The sequence below is a fragment of the Notamacropus eugenii genome, chromosome 1 (assembly GCF_028372415.1).
Source record: "Notamacropus eugenii isolate mMacEug1 chromosome 1, mMacEug1.pri_v2, whole genome shotgun sequence".
NCBI lineage: Eukaryota > Metazoa > Chordata > Mammalia > Diprotodontia > Macropodidae > Notamacropus > Notamacropus eugenii.
The window spans coordinates 369300310-369323239 of NC_092872.1; the positions used below are offsets into that span (position 1 = coordinate 369300310).

The 22930-nt window shown below is 42.1% G+C and overlaps 1 protein-coding gene across 1 annotated transcript; it reads left to right on the forward strand.

Annotated features, from left to right (window-relative positions):
• Positions 1 to 5875: 5875 nt before the first annotated feature.
• DELE1 (DAP3 binding cell death enhancer 1) lies at positions 5876 to 17686 on the forward strand. Its single transcript, XM_072630614.1, has 13 exons — positions 5876 to 6046; positions 6875 to 6989; positions 7103 to 7220; positions 9026 to 9170; positions 11654 to 11824; positions 12024 to 12091; positions 12223 to 12319; positions 13220 to 13362; positions 13574 to 13732; positions 13818 to 13910; positions 15718 to 15877; positions 16857 to 17096; positions 17376 to 17686. Exons 1-12 carry the CDS (start codon positions 6016 to 6018, stop codon positions 17093 to 17095), a joined length of 1539 nt encoding a protein of 512 aa, XP_072486715.1. The 5' UTR covers positions 5876 to 6015; the 3' UTR covers position 17096; positions 17376 to 17686.
• Positions 17687 to 22930: the final 5244 nt, after the last annotated feature.

The following is a 22930-nucleotide window of genomic DNA, read 5'->3' on the forward strand; positions in this document are numbered from 1 at the left end:
GCTTTAGCTCAGTCATGTCTATCCTATGTACCTTGGGTAACAGTTCTAGTTCTTATTATCTTTTCCACCAAGTGCTTTTTAAAATTTTTTCCCCCTTACTCTTAGGTTTTCTTGTCCACCTCAGCTTTATTTTGAGCTTTCATACTCTCCACACTATTCTTAACAAGACCATGCCATACCCTTATATTTGTCCTACAACTTGCCTTTGCCTCTGCCTTCTGTACTTTTTTTAAATCTAAGTTGGTTGAGGTCCTATGTATCCACACAAGGTTTCTATAGACACAGGGAAGAAGGTCCAAAAAAGAAGGGTGAGACATTACCACAGCTTTTATAGACTATGGAGAAAAAAAGTTTCTCTACAGGAGTCAGTCCTTCCTAATACTCAAGTATTATTTTATTAGTTTTCATCAGCCAAGATCTGCCTTCTCATCTTCTCACCACACACACAAACACACCCAATCCAGTTGAGAACACAAGGAAAACAAAACCCATTACAAATGTATAATCAATCAAAATAAATTTCCACATTAACCAGATCAAAAGAAAATTTGTCATATTCTGCATTTCAAGTCCTTCACCTCTCTCTCAAGAGGTGGGCAACATGCTTCTTCATTAATCTTTTGGAGTCCTGGCTGGTCGTTATGCTGATAAGAGTTCAGCACAATAGTATTCTATCACATTTATATAGTATATCTTATTCATACATTTTAAAATTTATGAGTATCCATTCAGATTCCCATTCTTTGCTGCCTCAAAAAGAGTGGAATTTCTGAATATATTCAGAGTGTTTTGTTTAGGACTAATCCTTCCCTTAAACTACCCTTCCTCTTATTTCCCCTCTCTCTCCTATGTTCCTATGGAGTGAAATGTATATCTTTATCCAACAATGTGTGGTATGTATGTATAATTCTTTCAATCAATTCAGATGAGCATGGTTGAAGTGGCAGCCACTTTCTCTCATTACCTTCTTTTTGTATAGATGTCTATTTGTGCACCATTATTATAATTTCCCCTATCCTTCCTTTCTCTCTACTGTTTCCATTGTATGACTCTTTCCCTCTTTCCATTCTTTTTTTTTTTATAAGGGGGGAGGCAAGACAATCCAGGTTAAGTGACTTGTCCAAGGTCACACAACTAGTAAGCGTCAAGTGTCTGAGGTTGGATTTGAGCTCAGATCCTCCTGACTCCAGGGCCAGTGCTCTATTCATTGTGCCACCTAGCTGCCCCTCTTTTCTTAAGCTCATTAAGACATAACTGAACCTCTACCAGGTCTTGTCTGATCTAACTATTTCTAAATACCCTGATGATGACAGGGTTCAGAGGGAGCACTATCATTTCCCCACATTTGAATGTAAGCAGTTTATTCTTGTTTAGTTCTTTATCATCATTATACTCATCATTTGATGTCCCCCTTTCACTCCTCAATTTGAACTTGAAAGTTTCTCTACAGCTCTGGTCTTTTCATCAGGAATGCTTGTAAATCCTCCATTTCATTAAAGGTCCATTTTCCCCCCATAGCTTTATACACAGTTTTTCTGGGTAAGTTATTGGCTACTGTAAGCCCAGATCATTTGGCTTCTGGAATATCAAATTCCAAATTCTCCTCTCCTTTATAATAGGGGCCACTAAATTGTTTATAATTTTTACTATGGCTTCTCAGTACTTGATTTCTTTCTTTCTGACAGTATGTATGTATACATACATACATATACACATACATAGGCACACATATATCACATATACTATATATAGTCTATGTATGTATGTATGTAGGTTGTGTGTATTATCATTGGTCACCATATGTGTGTGTATGTGCACACAGAGTGACCAATGGATTCTTCCTATTTCCATTTTATTCTCAGGTTCTAAGAGATCTTGGCAATTTTCTTTTAAGATTTCTTGAAATACGATGCCTAGGTAGAAGAGGAGTGGGAGGGAAGGAAAAAATTTGGAACTCAAAATTTTTTAAAATGAATGTTAAATTTTTTTGCATGTAATTGGTAAATATTTAACAAAATAAATAAAAAATTAAAAAGAAATGTCTAGGCTCTTTTTTTTGGATATAGAATTCAGATAGTCCAATGATTTTTAAAATTTTTTTCTCTTTGGTCCGTTTTTCAGGACAGTTGTTTTTGCTATGAGATCTCTTACACTTTCTTCTATTTGGTCAGCCTTTTGATTTTGTTTTAACATTTCTTGTTGCCTTGTGGCAACATTGGCTTCCGTTTGGTACATTCTAATTTTCAAGGATTTTGTTGCTTGAGCAAGGTTTGGTACCTCTTGTGCCAAACTGTTTATTCTTTTTCCAAATCTTTCTTCCATAACTCTCATTTCTTTTTCAGTTTTTTCCTAAAGTACTTTCATTCCATTTATAAAAACATTTATCTCTTGCTTCATTTTTTCTGGAATTCTTGTTGAGTTTTTTTCTTAGGTATTGCTTGTAGATGTTTTGAAATCATTCTCTTCTGTTTGTGTCTTGTTTGTCTCTGCTCATTATAGCACGATTCTTTTTTTGTTTGTCCATTCTTCCAATTTACTTCCTGACTTTGCATTTGAGGGTAGGGTCTGGACTTTGCCTCACTTCTGGAGGGGAGGTCTTAGCTGGTTCTGTTTCTGCTTTCTTGGGAGTATTGAGTCTTGGGTTGGATTTCAGGAATAGGCTGAGTACCTACAAGTTTAGTTTAGTGCTCCAGGCCAAAGTCTGATTACTGCAACCTTGGTGGTCTGAGCTCTCCAAGTTCCTGACCTGGATTTGGTTCTATTTTCACACTAGATTAAATTTCTCCCCTCTCAGCTAGCTAGAAAACTATTGATTCACTGGGATTCCTGCCCTGACCTCTGTAGGCTCTGTAGCCTCTGTAGGCTGGGTTAGATATTGAAAATGGAATCCGTTGGAGTCTGAGCCACACTGTTTGCTACTGGCTTCTGATCTTGCTCTTTATTCTGTGCACTGCTTAGGCTCTTCCTATCTAGGAACACCACCTCCCTCTACAGGATACATTCTCAGTCCAAACTGAATCTGTGACCTAGAACTGAGTAGTGGACAAAAATGCTGCCAGTTGACACCTGTCCCTGGCACAGTGCTCCTGCATGGGTCTGGAACCTTGTCTTCCCCTCATGCACAACCTTTTCCTAGGCGCTGGGATGTTTGAATGCAGCATGCTCAGTGTAACCCTGTCTTCAGGGCCAAGATGGCCTAGACAGAAGATTCACTTTTTTTCTGGATTTCCTCAAACAAGATTTAGTTTAGCGCAATTTTTGGAGCAGTTTGTCTGGGGGAGTTCACTGTACTGCTTCCTAACACTCCACCACCTGTGCTCCTCCACACTAATAATTTGCAATTCTTTTGAGAACTCTTTGTTGCTATGTTCGAGGAATAACATTTGTTCCTGTCTGTGCATTTAATTCCCTATATGTCTTGACCTTTATCAGAAATATTTGATACAAGTGTTTTCCCCCAATCAACTGTTTCCTTTTTTTCTCCTAGTTGTACCGATCCTGTTTACAAAAGCTTTTCCATTTCACGCCATCAAAACTATCCATTTTCTCTTTTATATCCTTTAAGCCTTAAAAATTTCCCCTCTAATTAAGTTGTAAAATGTTATCCCCATCTATTTTCCCCTAATTTTTATGCGAACTTTTATATTTAAGTTAGCATCAAATATCAGTATAAATCCATCTTGTACCGAACTGCTTTCCAGTTTGCCCAGCTCTTATCAAATAGTTATTCCCCAAATAATTTATGTTCTTAGGTTACTGCTGCACTATTGAGTTTAATGATTTCTGATTCTTGCTTATTTTTCAGTGATCTACTTCTCTATTTTCAGTGATCTACTTCTCTATTTTTTAACCACTGACAAATAATTTTTATGATAACTACTTTGCAATATAATTTAAGGTCTGGAATTATTTTTCTTGATTTTCTAGACCTTTTGTTCCTCCAAGTGAATTTGGTTTATTATTTCACTTAGCCACATAAAGCATCCCTCTTTCCTCCCTACCCAATAGTTTAAGAACATCAAATTGCAAATTCAACTTTTGATTCTTGAGAGCTTCCCATCCATCACAGAGAAGCCATGTACCATAAGTTGAAGATATTCTAGTGGATCTCAAGCTACCTCTTCTCTTGCACCCGGAGCGACTATCAGAAGAATTTTATTTCCTGGTATCCTAACATATGCCTTCCTCTTTTAGATTGACTTTATTTACTCTTTATGTATCTTCTATGTGATTAGTTATTCCACGTGGCCTCCGTTACGATGTGTATGCTCCTTGAGGGCAGGGATTTTTATTTTATTTTTTGTATCCTAAGCACTTAGTTCAGTGCCTGGCATCCTAGTAGCACTAAATAAATTTGTCAAATGACTGAATTTTGTTGAACCTTTGAAATCTATACTTCAAAAACCTACAATGCACTGTCAGACTATTCTCAACATTTCTTCTCTAAAGCAAAATCTGATAGGAAATTTTGTGCTTTTGTTATACTTATTCTATAATAAGAATTATTCCCATCACACAATGTTCCCAATATTTCCAGTGCAATAAATTGTTTCTCCTTATTGGTTAAAATCAGATTCAGCATAGAACTTTCCCTTATTTGTTCTTCTACTACATAGAGTTGGAGGTTCCAGTGGGCCACCCAAGTGAAGATGCCCAGCAGCCAGCAGCAAGAGATTTAGAGCTTGGAGTTCAAGTAAGGCATTAGGAATAGATATATAGATTTGGTAGTCATATGAAAAGAGGCAATAAATGAACAGATGCACAAGAGAGGGAGAATTTAAAGGGAGTAGAGGGTTAGAGCAAAGCAATGAAAATCAGGATTAGAGGACAGAGGACTACGAAGCAACCAAAGAAACCAGGAGAGGGCAGTATCACTAAAGGCTAGGGAGAAAAAGTTTCCAGGAGGAGGGAAGGGGGTAGGAATCAGAAGGATAAATAAAATGGACAGAGAAATAAAAAAGTACCAAAACAGAAAAAGTCACCAGATTTAGACATCTACACAACTCAGTTCAGCAAGTGTTTATTTAACGATCATATTCAGTAGGGAAATAAAAAATAAATTTAAAAATGTAGTTGCTGCTCTTGGAGCTTAGCTTTAGTAGGGGAAGACGTTAAAACGTATGGTTATAATGTATCTGTAGAATAACTATAATAAAGAGATACAAAGTAAAGTGTTTTCCGAGATGCTCAGGGGAAGATTGTTACTGTCAAACCAGGGAAAACTTCCTGGAGAAGATGGCACTTGAGTAAGCTCGAAGGATAATTAGGAATTCAGGAAGCAAAGGATAAGAGAGGCCGTTCCAGATACACACACGATGACAATAAAAGCTGGAATGCTGTAAATGCGTACAAGGAGCACAGGGCGCAGCTGAGGGAGAGATCAGTGAGAGCTGGGGGGAGGGGATAAAGGGAGCCTTCTTTTTTCCAACTGACCTCGGAGAAATCATGGAAAGTTTCCTAGAGGAGATGATGGCCTTTCGATAGGGCTTGAAAATTTAAGTTGGAATTAAAGAGGCAAAGAAGGTGGGGGAGATTCTGTCTCCCCCACACCCTCCAGTCGCGGGTAGGGGCTGTGACACTGAGCAAGTGACTTCTCTCCGGCCCTCGGTAACTTCAAACACCTACGCCCCCCGTCCGCCAGGCCCCACTAAATCAAGGCCTTTCTTCCCGCCGCCTCTCGGGGCTGACGGTGACACTACTTTCTCCAGTCCCTTCGGCAACCACTCTGCAGAAAAGATGGAGGTGGAGGGAGAATGACACCTGAGGAATGAACTGAAGGCTGAGGCCTTCTAACCTAGACCCAGCCCGGAGTCACCCCCGGAACAGGCCTAATGCCCTTCCACCTTTCCCTTCCTCTCGGTGAGCCCTTCCTTCCGGTCGGGCTCCGGCTCTCTGATTGGCCGACTGGGCTACTTCCGGCTGTACTCCCTCCCCGGGAGCCGCCGCCGCGATTATGCGGCTCTTTCTGCGTATAGACTGTGTTCTCTCCGCACCTGGCTTTGTGGTTGTGACAACATGTGGCGACTCCCAGGGATCCTGGGCCGAGGTGAGGGGACTCCGAGCAGGGACAGGGATCTTATCTCCCTCATGTCGCCGAGCCCCAACCGCTGTAGCACGATTTAGAGCGGAAAACGTGGCGAAAGGCCGAGAGGGGCCCAGCCATCATGGAATGGGCGGGGCCAATCCGGGAGTGGGTGGGGCCTTGAGAAAGGGGCGGGGTTAAGCTGGGACAGGATTTTACCTTTGTGTCCTTGGGCCAGTTTCTTGACTTTTTTTTTCAGAATTGGTTTCTTCATATGTAAAACGAACGTAACACTTGAACAGCTTAGCTCACAACGCCGTTTTGTAAACTTTAAACACACTATAATATGATCATTTTCATTAGTGTGCATAACCATCATCAGTCAACCCAATGAGACATTTGGGAAACTCTTGCAAAAACTCCATAGTGGATGGGAAGCTTTCAGCAATTAAATTTTGATTTTCCAGTTTAGTGTTCTTAACCAATCAAACTATGGGATGGGGACCAGGAAGAGGGATACTTTATATAGCTAGATGAAATTAATATAGAAATAAACGCTTATTCCCTTCCTCCTTATCAAATAGTGGAAGCCATAGAGGAATAGGCCAGAGTCAAGGGCAGGTCCTAAGTGCCAAGGAGAACAAGGTGGAGGGAGGCTAGGGCTAGGAAAGAAAGCTCGTGAATCAAGACGAGATCATTAGGACCTTGGGATTTGGGTCAACTTTTTCCAACTGTCTTAGGGTACCACTGCTGGTGCCCTTTCCTTATGTGATTCAAGAGCCAGGGACCAATGGAAGCAGAGGTTATCCTCAACATTTGAGTTGCTGACTGGCCACATCTCTCTCTTCTTAGCCCTACAACATCTGCCTAAGCACAGCCTTCGTGGTGTGACTCCTGGGGTACCCAGTCAGGATGAGCCTCAAATTACTCGGTCACCACAGTCCATCCCTGTGCCCATCCATAATAGGTAAGTATAAGAACTACTTCCAAGGAACCTACCACACAGCCCCTACCCTTCCCCAGGACCCTACCCCCACCTACTTAACAGACCCTGAAGGTTTCCTTTTCATTTCTTTTTAGACATGAGTCCCATGTCCTGGGTGTGGGCAGTGGCCCAAGGTACCAAGGCTGGAAAAATGCATTCCAGTGGATCTCAAGTCGCCTGTGCAGTCACAGAATGTGGGATGCTATCTCATGGGTATGTCTTCCCTACATCTATCTGTCCAGGGTATATCTAGAGTCTAAATTTTGAAATACAGCCAAGAGATGAAATGATGGGGCCATCATTATGAGTAGACAAATAATTTATCCTCTGAATCAAAGGAAATAATGTATATAAAACACTTTGCATACCTAAAAGCACTTTACAGTACAAGTAGTCACTATTAGACCAAGTATAGGTAGCCCATGAAGGGGAAGGGTTAGAGGGAGAGGGGGACAACAGTCATTGAGAAAGTTGTTAAAATGACTCACCACTTTCATCTTCTGTATCAGTTTACTTTTATTCTTCTTCTCCTTTTTTTCAATCTTTTCTTTTTACTATTGACCCTTAATACTTGCAGATTGATTAGCCTAGGTACTAGACATACCAAGAAGTTTTAAAAAGCCAAGGAGATTCTGTATCTAATTTGGGAAAACAGCCCTAAACATAAAAACGATAACTAATAATACAAGAGAGTATATGCTGAGTGGTACAAACCAGTACTACAAGAGTTCTTTCCCTATCAGAAAATTTTAAAGGCAATGACCCTGGTCTCCCTTGTAACCTGACAGTGACTAGCCAGTACTGGTAGGTCTTTAATAAACGTGTCTTGATTTCAAGACTTTATGCCTAATGAAGTAAAAAGGTTATATGAATAGTGTGTCTGCCTTCTAGGGTCTATGACAACAATGTGGAATGAATTAGGCATGTGTGCAGAAAACATCCTTCAGCTGAAGATAAGAGAAGTCTCTTGGTTTCATAGACAGTAGCAGAAAGTAAAGGTGTGTCTGGTGATGTTTGGGCCCAGTCTTAAGCCAAGACAATTCATTCCCATTCCATCCACCTCCCCCAACCAAGGTCTTAGTGTTGAATCTGAATCCATTCAGTTCAAACTTTTGAGTTCCTGCTCAATGCAATACATTACATGCAATACATTATCCTATGTCAGGAGTTCTTGACCTGGAGTCCAGCAATAGATTTCAAGGGTTGCATAAACTTGGATGGGAAAATCAAAAATACATCATTATTTTCACTAACTGAAATTTAGCATTTCCTTCAGTGATGAATCTAGACAACAAATATTATTCTGAGGACTCCAAAAGGCTTCGCCAGACTGCCAAGAGCTCCACGACACAAAACGAAATGAAGAAGCCCTGTCCTAGGTGCGAGAGAGGTCACTATTAGTTTTGTAATCCAGGCCCCAGTCCACATCAATTCCATTCTCTCAAATACCCCTACGGGCTGCATCTGTTTGCAACAGTAACTTCTCCCTCCTGTAGTCCATTCCTTTCTAGGAAGCAAGAGCTCCAAGGGCTCATGAGTGGTATCTAATTCACACAGTCTCCCTTTGAGGAATAAGATGGGCTAGGGAATTAATTCCACCCACCCCAACCCACTTTTTTTTCCCTTCAGTTAAGCAAGGTTAGTACTGTGCTTCGGGTTACAAAACAAGCAAGCAGTGGAACCCTAATAAAAAGCCCAGCACTTTGTTCACTAATCTAAGCAATCAAGGATAGGAGCCTTATGTATAAACCAACAAGGAGGATGTTTTTGACCTTCAAGGCACAGGAATAGCCTTATTTCCTTACATTTTCAAAAATTGTCTCAACAGTTTTTGAGTCACATCTATTATGTAAAGATGTTTGTGAGAAAATCATCCTCCAGGGTTGGGTGAACTCAGAATTGTCCTAACAGGAAATCATGATCTGTTACAGTAACCTACATTACAGAGGGACCAGTTTATTCACTCTTATTGCTTGTACCCAGTTGGGTTTCTGACAGGTTTTTTTTTTCTTTCTCAGGGAACCCTGGCTGTTCTGGCCGTGCAACTGGCCAAGCAAATCCAATTTCATGCATCGTTACCAGGTTTCCAGGGACAAGAGCAGTGCTCTTGGCACAGTCACCTGGACCAGATCCGTTTCTCCCCTTTACTGTGCCAAGACTTATGTAAGTTATCTCTTAGACAGGCAGAAGGAGTGGTTCTAGAGTTCCTCTTGGCCAGGATGTAGCTATAGGACACACCCCAGGAAAAGAGCCATCAACTCTTCCTCATTAGGGGGTCAGAAATGAGGTCAGAGGAAAGTGAACATGGTAAAGTTACATCCACCCAGGGCGTAGAACAGTTCCACCCTTGAAAGTTCTTCTACTCATCCAAAAGAAGGAGCTGAGCAGAGGGTCCTGACAACCTCCTCTGTTTTGTTATTGTTTACAAATATTTCTTTATGTTAAATTGTATTTTTTTCAGTCATCAAGCATTTATTATTTTCTACCTACCACCTCCCCCTCCCAAGAAAACAAAACCCCCATAATATAGACATAATCAAGCAAAATAAATTCCCACACTGACCATGTATCTCATTCTGCATATTAGCCTATAACTTCTCTGTCATGAGGTAGATAGCATTCTCAGCCACTGATTCTCTGCAATCTCAATAAGTCATTGTATTGATTAGAGTTCTTAAGTTTTTCAAAATTGTTTATCTTTACAATGTTAATATTGTAGTATACCTGGCCTTCTTTGGAAAATAGATTCCTACCAACCTCCAGGGCTTCCCAATTTTTTTTATTTTATGGCACCTTTATTTTTAGTTTTTCATACCACAGTAGTTGGTGTGGGACAAACACAGCGTTTCTTAGGTCAGGAACGAAAATCAGCCATCTTATGCACCCACCATTTCAATCCTCAGTCAGTGGCCCCTATATATTAAGCAGTATCCCATACAATCAGATTATAGATAGGCAAATAATTTGAATGGTCCCCTGGAATTTGTTGTAATGAGATCTGACTTAGAGTTAAAATGATAAGGGAAGAGCTCCCTAAAGGAACAAGTGTGAGAAAAAGCCACACGTCCCATCCAGTGCTTTAAGCAAGAAGCAGGTGCAGTGGTGGGTTCTGTCTCCCTTCCCCCCTCCCCCCCTCTTAGCCCTCTTGTTTGGCCTATATTTCTTCCTGAAGGCCTAGGCCCTGAATGGGAAATCAGAAGCCCTTAACCCACAGCCTTCCAGCCCTTTCCCTACATAGCTGGATTTTGAAGCCTCTACTATCCCCTCCCTTTTGGGAAGAAGTCTATAGTCCTCACTGTACTTCAGTCCTCCAGGCCACTCCTTGCTTCCTACTGGTAGTCACCTAGGTCTCTTCCTCTAACCCCTCATACCCCACTCCAACTTGCCAAACAAACATGGCTACTCATGCTGCTTGGATAAATGGGAAAGTCACCCACTACAGTCTCTCATATAGGTAGAGGGCCACCATTTGATCTTAGTCACATCTGACCTCCCACTGTATGCTAAGGTCTACTCAGTCTTACTATCTGCCCCACCACTATGTTTCTAAGACCCTAGGCACTGCCATCTGGCCTGCCAATACACTCTAAGAATTCCCAGGCCTTACTATTTGCCCTGTAGCTAACCCTTTAGTACTCTTCCATCCACTTTTTAACAGAACACTCATATATGTGTTGTCTCTCCCAGTTAGAATGTGAGCTCCTTGAGAGGTCTACTTGGCTCTCTTTTCTATTTGTATCCTTAATGCTTAGCATATCCTAAGCTCTTAATAAACATTCTTTCATTCAGAGGGAGCCTTTTGGGGAAATTCACAGATAATGATTTTAAAAGGAAAAGTTGGAAAAGGAGGAAAAGGAAGGAAATAGTGAGTTCCCAAAACTATAGACTAGTCACCTTAACATGAATCTTTAGCAAAATTTCAAAAGAAATAATCATCACATCAATCATTATGGGTTCACTAAAAAAAAAAGTCGTGCCAAACTAACTTGATTGCTTTTTTCATAAGTTTACTAAGTAACGGGGGTGCCAAAAAAGCATTGTTTATCTTGAATTCTCCAAGGCAGCTAGCATTAGCCCTCCTGATCTGTGGAAGCCTTGGAGAAATGTGGGTCAGGTATGATGGAATGGATTCAGATCATTGAACAATTGTACCCAAAGTACATTTATTAATGGACATATATCTTTCTGTATGGTGAGGGGAATGGGTTGTCTGTTATTGTGAAAGTAGAAATGGACTCACTTTATATGACTCTGGAGTGTAGAACTAGTAGTATTAGACACAAATTATGGACGGACAGGTTTGGGCTCAATATTAGGAAGTGTTCTGACAGCTATCTAAAAATGAGGGTTCAGCTGTTCCATCATACCCTGACAGGAATGTTATAGAAAGGATTTCTGCATTGGGAGGACAATTTGCATAAATAGCATCTAAGACCCCTTTCAATGGTGATTCCTTAGGAGGAGACAGAGAAGGAATAGCCAGAGATAGGAAGTACCAGGAGAGCCTAAGTGTCATAGAGACATCAGAATACAGGGTTCATTTCTGCACAAGCATCCTTAAAACACAATGAAAGGCTGCAGTCCAGCTCTGACCAGGATTTTACATATGTTTTATGCCTTACCACTTTCTCCCTGGCATTTTCTAGGGCTGAAGAAAAACATTCTCCCTACAAGTAATCCCCCAACCCCCTTCCACACTTGCCTTGAGGAACCCACAGAAGAGCAGAAAGGACCTGACCCTCAACACCCTCAGCCTGAGAGCCTTGCTTCCCATAGCTCCACAAGGACAGCCAGACTTAGGGGTTCCTGCAAAGCAGGTAATGAGCTAGTATCTCTTGGAGTCAGTCACAGGAGATCCAAAGGGCTGGGAAAGTCTGTGCTGGTGAATGCCCCAGGATAGGGCAATGGACATCCCTTTGTAACTGCATGCTTTCTGACCTCTGGGAAGTAGAGTGTGTCAGAGCAAAGGACTTGTTCCTTTTGCTATATAGCTGTGTGTCTCTGGTCTTTTCCCAGAACCTGTTGGAATTGCTTTCTTGGATGTGACTGGAGCAGGCCAGTGTCATACCACCAGAGAGAGACAGGTATTGGTGAAATGTTGCCACTCAGAGGCTTATATTTGTCCCCTGAACAGGGAATTGGGGCATTCTCAGGGTCTGGGCAGGGATCTGTCTTGACTATCCCATACTGATCCTTCTGGCCATTTGTTTCTCAGGAGCAGGAGGAAACAGAGCCTCTTTCCTTAGAGGAAGCCATGTCGTCTTTACAGAAGCAATTCCAACTCAGTGTTTCTATCGCCCTCAATTTCCTCGGTAACTGATTGCCACCCAGGGATGAGGTGGGGGTATTGGAAAAGGGAGAGGACACAAAAGGTAATTGAATGGTTTTCTGGAGTAGCAGAAATGTTGAAACTCTGAATAAGGGAGCTAAATTCCCTGGTATAAGTCATGAAACAGCAGGAGCCATGGGGTGAAACCACATACAGCTGCCAGAAGTACTCATAGAGCCTGTGCCTACACCTAGAACATCCAGGTCATTACACCCTGCCCTAAAGTGACTAAACATGGGTCACAGTCTCAGAATTCCTGGGAAACCAGGGAGCCCTCCTGTTCATTGGGGTTAAATCCATAGATAAATTGTCAGAATAGAGACTGCCTCTTCCTTTTGTCTCTTTCTCCTCCCAACTCCCTTCTTTGTGCCTGGAAGGAGTGGGCTTTTATCAGTCCTGCCAAAAGATCTTAGAATAAGTAAGATGGTGGCTGTGGAGTTAAATTGGTGGTTAAATGAATCTGGCTTTTGCATCATCACCTTTGAGTGATTTGAATAGAGGCTAATCTCTTCTGAGCATAACATGTAACTGTCAAGTAACAGTGGCAGGCATTATATGGTTAAGTGCCAAAAAGCAGTGGTACAGACAGAAAAGACTAGAAATTGAGAAAAGGGAAATATTGCCTTGGTGGAAATTATTTAGAGAAATTGAGAATTGAGCTGAGCCCTGATAGTTGAAGAAGAAAGAAAAAGCATTCATCAGCATGAACATGGGTTTGCCATTTGAATATGGTCTGTTCTTTCTCTGTTTTCTCTTACATTTTTAGGATCAGGACTAAGGAAGGGGCCTATCATCAGGCAATTTGTATTCTGGGTCCATGGGGTCTTTGGCAAATGTTGTGGGAATTTCATATTGTCCCTTCTGCCCTGTGATCCCTTTACAGGGACTGAAAATATGAGAAGTGGCAGTTGTGAAGCAGCATACTCTTACTTTCAGAAGGCTGCAGACCAGGGCTATAGCAAAGCTCAGTTTAATGTTGGCCTGTGTCATGAGCATGGAAAAGGGACCCAGAAAGATATCAACAAGGTAAGTGAAGTCTTCTGATTGATTCCCACTCCTCTTCTGTGCCAGGTTGCTAAGAGGGATCAAAGCTGGGTGGAAAAGTCTGATCTCACACTATGGAGAACAGCCCTGACCCAGTTGAGAATAAAGAACAGCCCGGGGAGAGTCTCTCACCCAGTAACAGGGGAGCCTTCCAGAGATGAAACTGAATGTAGTGCCTGTCAATTTGTGCCAGGCAGTTTTTTATTACCAGCTTGCTGCCCAGAAGGGCCACCAAATGGCTCAGTATCGCTATGCCAGGTCCTTGCTGAGTGACCAGGTCCCAGCGAAGGAAGCTGATAAGCAGAGAGCAGTGGCCATGTTGAAGCAAGCAGCTGATGCTGGCCTGAAAGAGGTAAGGCTCCTGCCCGAAGGTAGGGGGGTCCCTGAGGGCAAGCATGGCAGGGATTGAGATGTCCCATCCCCTTGTTCTGCCTTAGGCTCAAGCCTACCTGGGGGTGCTGTTTACCAAGGAACCATTTGAGGATCAACACAAAGCCGTGAAGTACCTTTGGCTTGCAGCCAGTAATGGGGTAAGTGGGGGAGTGACATAGGGGCCTTGACTGGGTCCTCTGGAGCTCTGGGAGGGCAGGAGAAGGAAGGACAAGCAGTGGGAAAGAGTACTTGCAGGCAGGACCAAGCTTCAATGATGTCTGGGGAATCAGCTTGTCCTTCACTCTCCCCATGCCCATGGCCTTTTCTTCCTTCATTTCTTGGTCAGCACCCTGGAAGCTTTGCCCTGCGTTGTTGGGCAAGAGAATTTCTTTTCAGTTTCATTTGGTGAAGGTGCCTTAGGTTACTGACCACCATGTCCTTCTGTTCCTGTCTTTGCTCTCAAAGAACCTCATGAAACCTTATCTGGGTTGAAATGGACCTGAATTTTAATATGCAAGTGTGAGGAGTCTCTCCAGCTGTGTAAGTTAAGAAGGAACACCAAGAAGATGGACTGACAGGGATCTGTCTGTCACCTCGGCTAATCACAATCCAGTGAGAGCCTCTTATGTAACTGTGGAAGCAGTACCCAAGGCTAGGACTCTCCTAACAGGTCCTTGGTATTAGACCAGGCATCTATTCTATGACATCACAGTCTTGTAGGACATCATTGGACTCAGAAGATATTTAAATGCCTTTAAGAAAGTGCAAAACCAAACCTCCAGTATTTATTGTGTGGCTAGAAAATAGAGTGGTGTTTTGTAAGTACTTTGTCTTTTTAGCTGGTTAGGTATTCATTGGGTAGAAAAGTCTCACTAAGGTAGCTCCCTCTCCCAGTGCCAGTTTGTATCTGTCCTGTACCTTGGAGAATGGTCAGAGAGAATTACCTAGGGGCAGTGGGAGGGGGAGTATAGTAGCATGTTGGGGCTTTAATGAGCAAGTACCCATGGTCACATAGCCACTATGTATTAAAGGTAGGACTTGCACCCCCATGCCTTCTTTCAGTACTCCACACGGCCTCTCATGTATTATAAAGTAGACCCCATTTCTGGCTTCAGGTTGGGGGTGGGGAGAAGCTGGATGCTACAGTGGATGGATTGCTGAAGTTGGAGACAGGAAGACCAAATCCTGCCTCAGATACTTACTAGACCCATGACCCCAGTGGGCAAATCCCTTAACCATTCTCAGTTTCCTTGTCTGTAAAATGAGGATAATAATAGTATCTACCTCATGGGATTGTTATAGGGGTTAAATCAAATAGCCTATCTAAAGTGCTTTGGAACTCTTAAAGTACTATGTAAGGCCAGTTTTTATTAATTAGGAGAGCTTTTTTCGCCAAACATTAATTCTTATAAAACTGGCCTCAGGCAGGGTTGTAGGAGCTCTAATTTACAGCATCCTAAAGAGGTGCTCTTTACTCAATCTTCTTACCTGTAAGCCCCACAGTATGTCATATTAGGTTTTCAGGATATAGTTACCCAATTTTTTAGAATGTTCATCCATAATCTGTGTGTGTTCAGTTCATTCCCTGTCACAATAAACATAGCTGGCTGACTTTCTTCAGATTTTCCATGATTCAGGTTGGCTGCTTTATCCTTCATTCACCTCTCTAGTCTCTCACAGTTCCTGGTGAGGGATTCTCCACAGACCACAGGCACTCAGTACCTCTATAGGTAACCTCTGGCTCTGTCTTCTTTGGACCAGGCTGGCTCTAATCTCAGATTCTCTTTGATAACCTCAGATTTCTTTTTGTGGTGATGGTTCATGAATGGTGTCAGTGCTGGGTCTTGGTTCTTGCTTTATACAACATAGATGAAAATTGCTCACTCTCACACCCTTTGTTCTCTTCTGCTTTAACATGTTCTGCATCTACAATCTTGCATGTGTGTGTATGTGTGTCTTTTTTAGGATTCTCAGAGCAAGTACCATATGGGGATTTGCTATGAAAAGGGCCTTGGAGTCCAGAAGAACCTAGGAGAGGCCATGAGATATTACCAGCAATCAGCTGCTCTAGGGAATGAGCCAGCTCAGAAAAGGCTGAAGATGCTCCTCTCAGCACAGCTGGAAGGTACAGTTAGCCCTAGCCCCTCTACATGTCTCACCCACAGTTCCTTAAAGGAATTGAGGTGGATCATTGGATCCAGCCCACGTGGTGTGGTCAAAATGACAGATTTTTCCCTTTTCCAAGAAACAACTATCTCTATGCAAAGGTAGTTATCCCTGCTGATGGAGAAGATAGTGACCACTGGTAGTTCCTTCTTTATGTCAATTTTTTTTTTTACTATTTTATTTTATATTTCATACTTTGATAGTATTATCAGTTTTCCTTGGTTCACTTGATTCCTGTAATCCTAAAGAATTATCCCATTTTTCACAGAGGATCCTGTAGGTTGTAGGCCCAAGGTCACTTACCTAGTCAAGGACAGAGTTAGGACTCGAACACTGATCTTCTGACTCTAGTCCAGTAATTTTTCCGCTACACTGCTCAGCCTTGTCACTGTGTTAGGACGTGCTGTTGCACCTTGTATCTTCCTTCTTTGAGCTCTAGGGAGTAGCATGTCATTGATAAGACATCCTCGTGTCAGGAGGATTGCGGTAGAATTGGTGTACTGGGGGAAGCAAATCTGTGTTATGTCCTTTAGGGTCCCACACATTAGGTGCTATTGTGGCTAAAAGCACTAGGCTTGAAGTCAGAAGAACCCTGTCTGAGTCCTGTCTCAGACACTTACTAGTGGTATTACCTTGTACCATGAGGTTATACCTCAGTTTCTTCATGTGTAAAATGAGGATGTTGAATTTAGTGACCTCTAAGGTCCTTTCCAGCCCCAAATCTATGATGCTATGATTCTTTTTTTACAACTTTATAGTCGTAGAAAGTTGCCTGTGATACCAAGAGGTTACATAGCCATTATGTGACAGAAGTGGGTCTTGAACCCAGATATTCCTGCCTCTGAGGCCCCATCTACTGTGCCACACTGCTTCTCTAAAAACAAAAAACCCCCAGATCCTATTCATTGAATGATAGTTCTTACTTCTCTTCCTCACAGCTTTGGGGCACAATAATCCAACCCTGAAAGGTTTGAGGTCCTTCTCTAGCCCTTCTGTTTATACTCTGAATACAGCCCTGAATGTGGCTACCCACCTTCCCCATGCTTGGAGCACAGGAAGCCTTGGACTTCTTAGCAGAATTGATCATCTGGGATCCAGCCCTGTAGCATCTAGTGTGACAGAACCCCCAAGTCCACACCCTTTTGAGATGCATCTAGTAAAACTAGGATTTGGCTAAGGTAAGAATATAGTTATGGAGAAGCCTCCTTGAGGATAAACCTTGGGGTGGTTTGAGGGGATACCAATGAGAATATAAAATCTTTTGCTTTCTTGTGAGGAAATTGTACTTGAGAATACCATTCTCTGGTAGGGGCTGGTTCGAAGTTCACTACAGAGATTTGGGAGTATTTTCACCAACTGTTTTTAGAGCTTAGCAAAGTAACGTATATAGAATCTTTTCCAGTCCCAGAACAATAAGGATTTACTTCTGTTTGATTTGTGTTTTTTTGGTTTGAAAGAGAATTTCCAATCACAGCTGTTCCCTGAATGTATCTGTTTGGCCCCACAACAATCACTTCAGTCCCAAAGATGGAAGCTTTGGGAATCTTTCACTAACATTGAACACAGTCTTGGACCCAAAGGAGTTGGTACTGCCCAATCAGATCCTTCTGTGAAGACCTTGAAGAATCTCGTTATTTTCCCATGGAAAGTGGAAGACTGAGTGCGAGTTCTGTGAGCAAGAGTGTGTGGTTTTCCATAGTCTCACTTGGGACATTATATAACATTAAAATCTCTAATATTTAATAAAATCAGCCAATTAAAACCAAAACTAGGTTTTCTTATCACTTCATCCCCTTTGAATGTGAATGGGAGATGAATGGGGGCAAAAGAGAAAGGGCAGCCCAACCTTCATGCCTTAAATCTTTCCATTATAGTTTAAAGTCACATGACTAGATATTGTTCCAAAGGGAATGCTTGGAAAAGAACACATCAACCTTCTTCCATTGACTTCCTTACTTCTTGTTAATAACCCAGATTAATGATTTTACTGATAACTTCTCTTTTTAATAATATTCATCTGTGTTTAATGAAAGATATTTAGGTAAAAATCAAAGGAATATGGATGGATAGATGGTTGAAAGATTGATATCTAGATAAATAGAGAACATTTTACAAGTTCACAAGGTTTCAGAAAAAAAAAGATTGGGTATACTGGCAAAATAATCCTCTTTCACATTCCCCTGTGTTGCTTCAGTTTCATTTGTCTGTGCATGCCTTCATTGAACTTTATCATAGACCTCTCTCAGTAGGTCCCTCCCACACCTAATATCTCCCAGAGTTTCCTGTGGTTTCGATGGCTTTCCTGCAATACTCATTCCTCAGCTTCCCCAGCCATTCTTCTTACAGAATTTTATGGAATAAGTCTTCTCACAGAGTATCAGCCACCTTGGGGAGTGGGGTTAGTCATCATTGGATAGACTATGCTACAGTCCCTCCCCCATGGCTGCATCACAAAGATCATCGAGACCATAATAATTGACATTTACGTAGTATTTCTGGTTTGCAAAGCTTGCGGTGTACTTACAATTTTTTACTTAGGATATCTTGCAATTATCTCATTTGATTTTCACTAGGTAGATACTACAGTATATTATCCCAATCTGAATGAGACTTAGGGAGTTAAATGACTAGCTCATGATTACACAGCTGGTAAATCTCAGAAACAAGATCTTTTCTGACTCCAGATCCAGTGCCCTTTCTGCACCCCTCTGCTGCTTTCACCCAGATGGGTTTAGATAGCACAGAAAAGCCAGAGACCTTTTAGCATTAAAGCCCCATTATCTGATGACTCATCACCAGATCTTTGAAAGGAAGGATAGGGCAGAGCAGCCTGGTCAGCAGAGCCTGGGCTGGACTTTTGGGTGACAGTTCTCTGGCTGACTTAATTAGTCCCCTGTGCCTTAGCTTCCTTATCTGGGCTTATATTTGTCATGTACCCACAGCTTGCCAGAATAAAAGAATTTAAAAACCCTGTTGCACCTGCCTAAGTCCTTATGATTGAACTTCCTTTGCCTTTCTGCTTCCTTTGGGGTTTGATTTTCTCAGCAATCCAAGGTTGATTTCGCTAGCCTGTATGTTCTGTGACAAAGTGCCCTTGCTTAGACTCCTCAATCCCTTCTAACCCACATTTCTTTAGGTTGAAATCCTACTCTTCTTTCATTGTTCATGTGATGTTTGGAACATTTTTGCCTTTCTCGTGGCATTTGTCACACTTGGCATTACATTGAATTTGTTTCCCCATTAGACCTCAAGTTCCTTGAGGCTATAGAGAGACATCACTGTGAGGTTACACCTTACAACCATCCATCAGTCAATCAGTAGACATTTATTAGTATCTGCCATGTGACAGGCACTGCTAAGTGCTGGAATACAAAACAGAAAAAGACAGTCCCTACCCTCACCCTCAGGAAGTTTATGATCTAATGGGAAGGGCAAAGATGAACAAAGATGACTAGCAATTGTTGGATTGTAGGAAGACGGTAACAACAATATTCATTTCTGGTGGAGCTGTAAATTGGTCCAACCATTCTGGGAAACAATTTGAAGCTATGAAAACATCAGCTGTATGGCATATTCATCATTGTGTGCCTCCGGGTGCCTAGCACTGATCCTTCCACACGACCAGCACTCAATCAATGTTTGTTGGATGAATGACTGTTCTTTTAGTTGAGAGAGGGTAGAAATAAGGTTGATAATGTACAGATTGCTGTCAGGTTGAAATTTGGTCACAGGAATGACTGCCATCCAGTCTTTGAGCTGGCTCCAGGTGCCATCCATTGTACTGCCTGTGCTTGATGATGGTTGAATGCTACCTATGGCTTGCCCTCTCAGGAGAGAATGAGTACCATCCTGGTAGAATCTTATGGAGTACTGTTGTCCAAAATTTTAGCTGTGTCATTTTTACCTTTCTGTGACCCATGTTTGTCATGAACTTGAACCATTTTGTGCTGAAACACATTGCAGCGTACTTTCCCTGTACAAGAAAAAGCTGTTAGTATAAGAGATGTTTCTATGAGACAGGGGAAAGGAGGGACCTAGGTGGCACAGTGAGTGGAGCCCTGCACCTAGAGACAGGAAGACCTGAGTTCAGATCTAGCCTTAGCTATGTCTGAGCAACCTGTGCAAGTTACTTAACCTGTTTGCCTCAGTTTCCATAACTGTGAAATGAGGAGTAACAGCACCATACAGGGTTGTTGTTAGGGTTAAAAGAGATAATATTTGTAAAAAACAAACAAACAAACAAAAAAACCACCATAGTGCCTGGCAAGGAAAGGTTCTAAATAAATCCTTATTCCTTTTCCTCAGAGTGTATATCCTCTTTCCCTCTCCCCCCAGTTCCCAACAGAATAGATTTTTTAAAAGCACAGCTCATCCAGTTTGCTTGCTGTGCTCCAGTGGCCCACAAGAGGTCAGAGGCAGAGAACAGTTGAAGAAGCACATTGCCAGAACGGTTCATCCATTGGGTTCTCCAACACCATGTGTCACCTTAACACATCCTGCAGCGGAGGAGATAATCACATATAATGCCAGCACTGGGCTGAGCTTCAGAAGGCCCGAGACCCCACCCAGGCACGGCCTTTTTGGAGAAACTACATGAAGTTTTTAGAGTTTTAGTTATCTCATCTGTAACATGAAATACCACTTTACATATACAAAATATAATTATCTTTCTTGCTCCTGCCTAGGAGAATGATTCTACCATTCTCTGATCATAAGTTCTGTACCCCTACTGAGGAATAGCAGAAGAAAGGTTCCTATCCACAGGGCATGAGGCGAATGGAGTGAACCAACTAAGATGCCTGGAAATTTCTAGGACAAAGATGAACTTTAAGATTTGCTATTTCATGGTTCTCTACATCTTGCGGGGAGGGGGGCCAAAGGAAGAAGGGAGCAACTAAATCTGTGATTTCATTAAGATAGGGAAGACCCAGGGAGGAAACTCCTTCTACTAATGGAAATTAGGACCTGATCTGCAATTTATAGTATTAGAGAGTTGTATGGGGACAAAGAGAGATTAAATGATTTGACCATGGTCAGGGGCAAAATCTGAATCCAGGTCTTTCTGACACCCAGACGAGCTCTCTGTACTTCTCTACATATAGTGCCTCTCTATTCAGGGATGGGAAACCTGTAATCTCAAGGTCACATGTGGCCTGCTAGGCCCTCAAGGGCCCTTTGACTGAATCCAAACTTCACAGAACAAATCCCCTTAATAAAAGGATTTGTTCTGTAAAACTTGGACTCAGTCAAAAAGCTGCACTCAAGGACCTTAGAAGGCCATATGCTGTCTTAAGGCTGCAGGTTACTTTGGATACTAAAAGAGAAAAAAGTCTCTTCCCTCAAGGAGCCTACAATCTGCTGCTGGAGACAACATGCAAACGAATGTATGCAAATGTATCCTGGAGACAGGATAAATAGGAAATAATTGATAGAAGACACTGGAATTAAGAGAGGTTGGGGAAGGCTTTCTGCAGAAAGTGAGACTTTGGGACTTAAAGGAAGCCAGAGATGTCTATAGTTGGATCAGAGGAGGAACAGCATTCCAGGCAGAGGGGACAGCCAGAGAAAATACCCAGAGGCAAGAGATGGAGCATCTTGTCTGAATCGAAGAGAGCATGTTGGAGAGACTGGAAAGGTAGGAGGGGCTTCTGACACTTATGATGATGAGCTTCAAATGCCAAACAGAGCATTTTGTATTTGATCCTGGAGATCACAAGGAAGCCACTGGAGCTTACCAAGGAGGGGCATGGCATGATAGGACTTGTGCTTTAGGAAAATCCCTTTAGTGGCTGGAGATACACTGGAGTGAAGGGAGACTTGAGACAGGCCAACCATCAGGCTATCGCAATAATCCAGGCATGAGGTGCCAAAGGCCTGCCCTAGAGTGGTGGCTGTGTCAGAGAGAAGGGCGCATATTGGAGAGATGTTGCAAAGGTGAAATTGACAGGCCTTGACAACAGCTTTGATGGGTGGGGGGGATTGAGAGAGAGAGAGAGAGAGTGAGGAATCGGGGATGACTCCCAGTTTGCAAGCCTGAGAGACTGAGAGGATGGTGTCACCCTCTACAGTAATAGAGAAGTTTTGGGGTGATTGAAAGAGTTTAGAGGGAAACTGAGTTCAAGTTTAAGATGTCTACTGGACATCCAGTTCAAGACGTCTGAAAGGCAGTTGGAAATGAGACGTTGGAGGTCAGCAGAGAGTCTGGGCCAAGACAGGTAGATTTGAGAATTATCAGCATAGAGATGGTAATTAAATTTATGGGAGCTGATAAGATCACTGAGTGAAGTAGTATAGAGGGACAAGTAGAATCCTGAGGGATACCTGTGGTTAACGAGAAGATGATCTAGCAAAGGAGACAGAGGAGAAGTCAGAAAGGACCATTAGGGTGAGAACGAGGAGAGAGTGATGTCTCAAAAACCTAGAGAGAAGAGAATTTCAAGGAGGAGAGAGTGTTCCACCATGTTATTGGCTGCAGAGAGGTCAAGGAGAAGGAGAAAAGAAAAGAGGCAAAGAAAGCTTTACTAGTTAACTATTTCCTTTGACAGATTTCCTCCTATTAATAGGGATTTCACAGTATTCTCTATAGAGACCAAAGTGAGTTAGATTTTGGAAGAATGGACAAAGATTAAAACCCAACATATGAGAAAGGATGACTCATGCACACAAATACACTGAACTGAAAATAAAGTGTCATCAGAGGCCAATTCTTTTCCCAGTCATAGAGCTCTTGACCCAACCCTTCCCAACATCCAACAATCCAAATTAAGTTCATCTTCAACATATTAAACCTCAGCCTCAGCTTCTGATAGGATAGTTCACAGATCCATTAAGCCAAGTTGCTTTGGAAGTATTTTATTTTTAAGAGGTCTCCAGAGTGAAGCTTAGACAAGTTCACTGCTGGCGATAGCCCAAATTATTGGCTATTTCTCATCTCCTGGAGTGAGAAGAGTTTAATCTCAGGTGTCCTATTATATATAGACATCAGAATGGCCCCTTTAAATGCCACATCAAG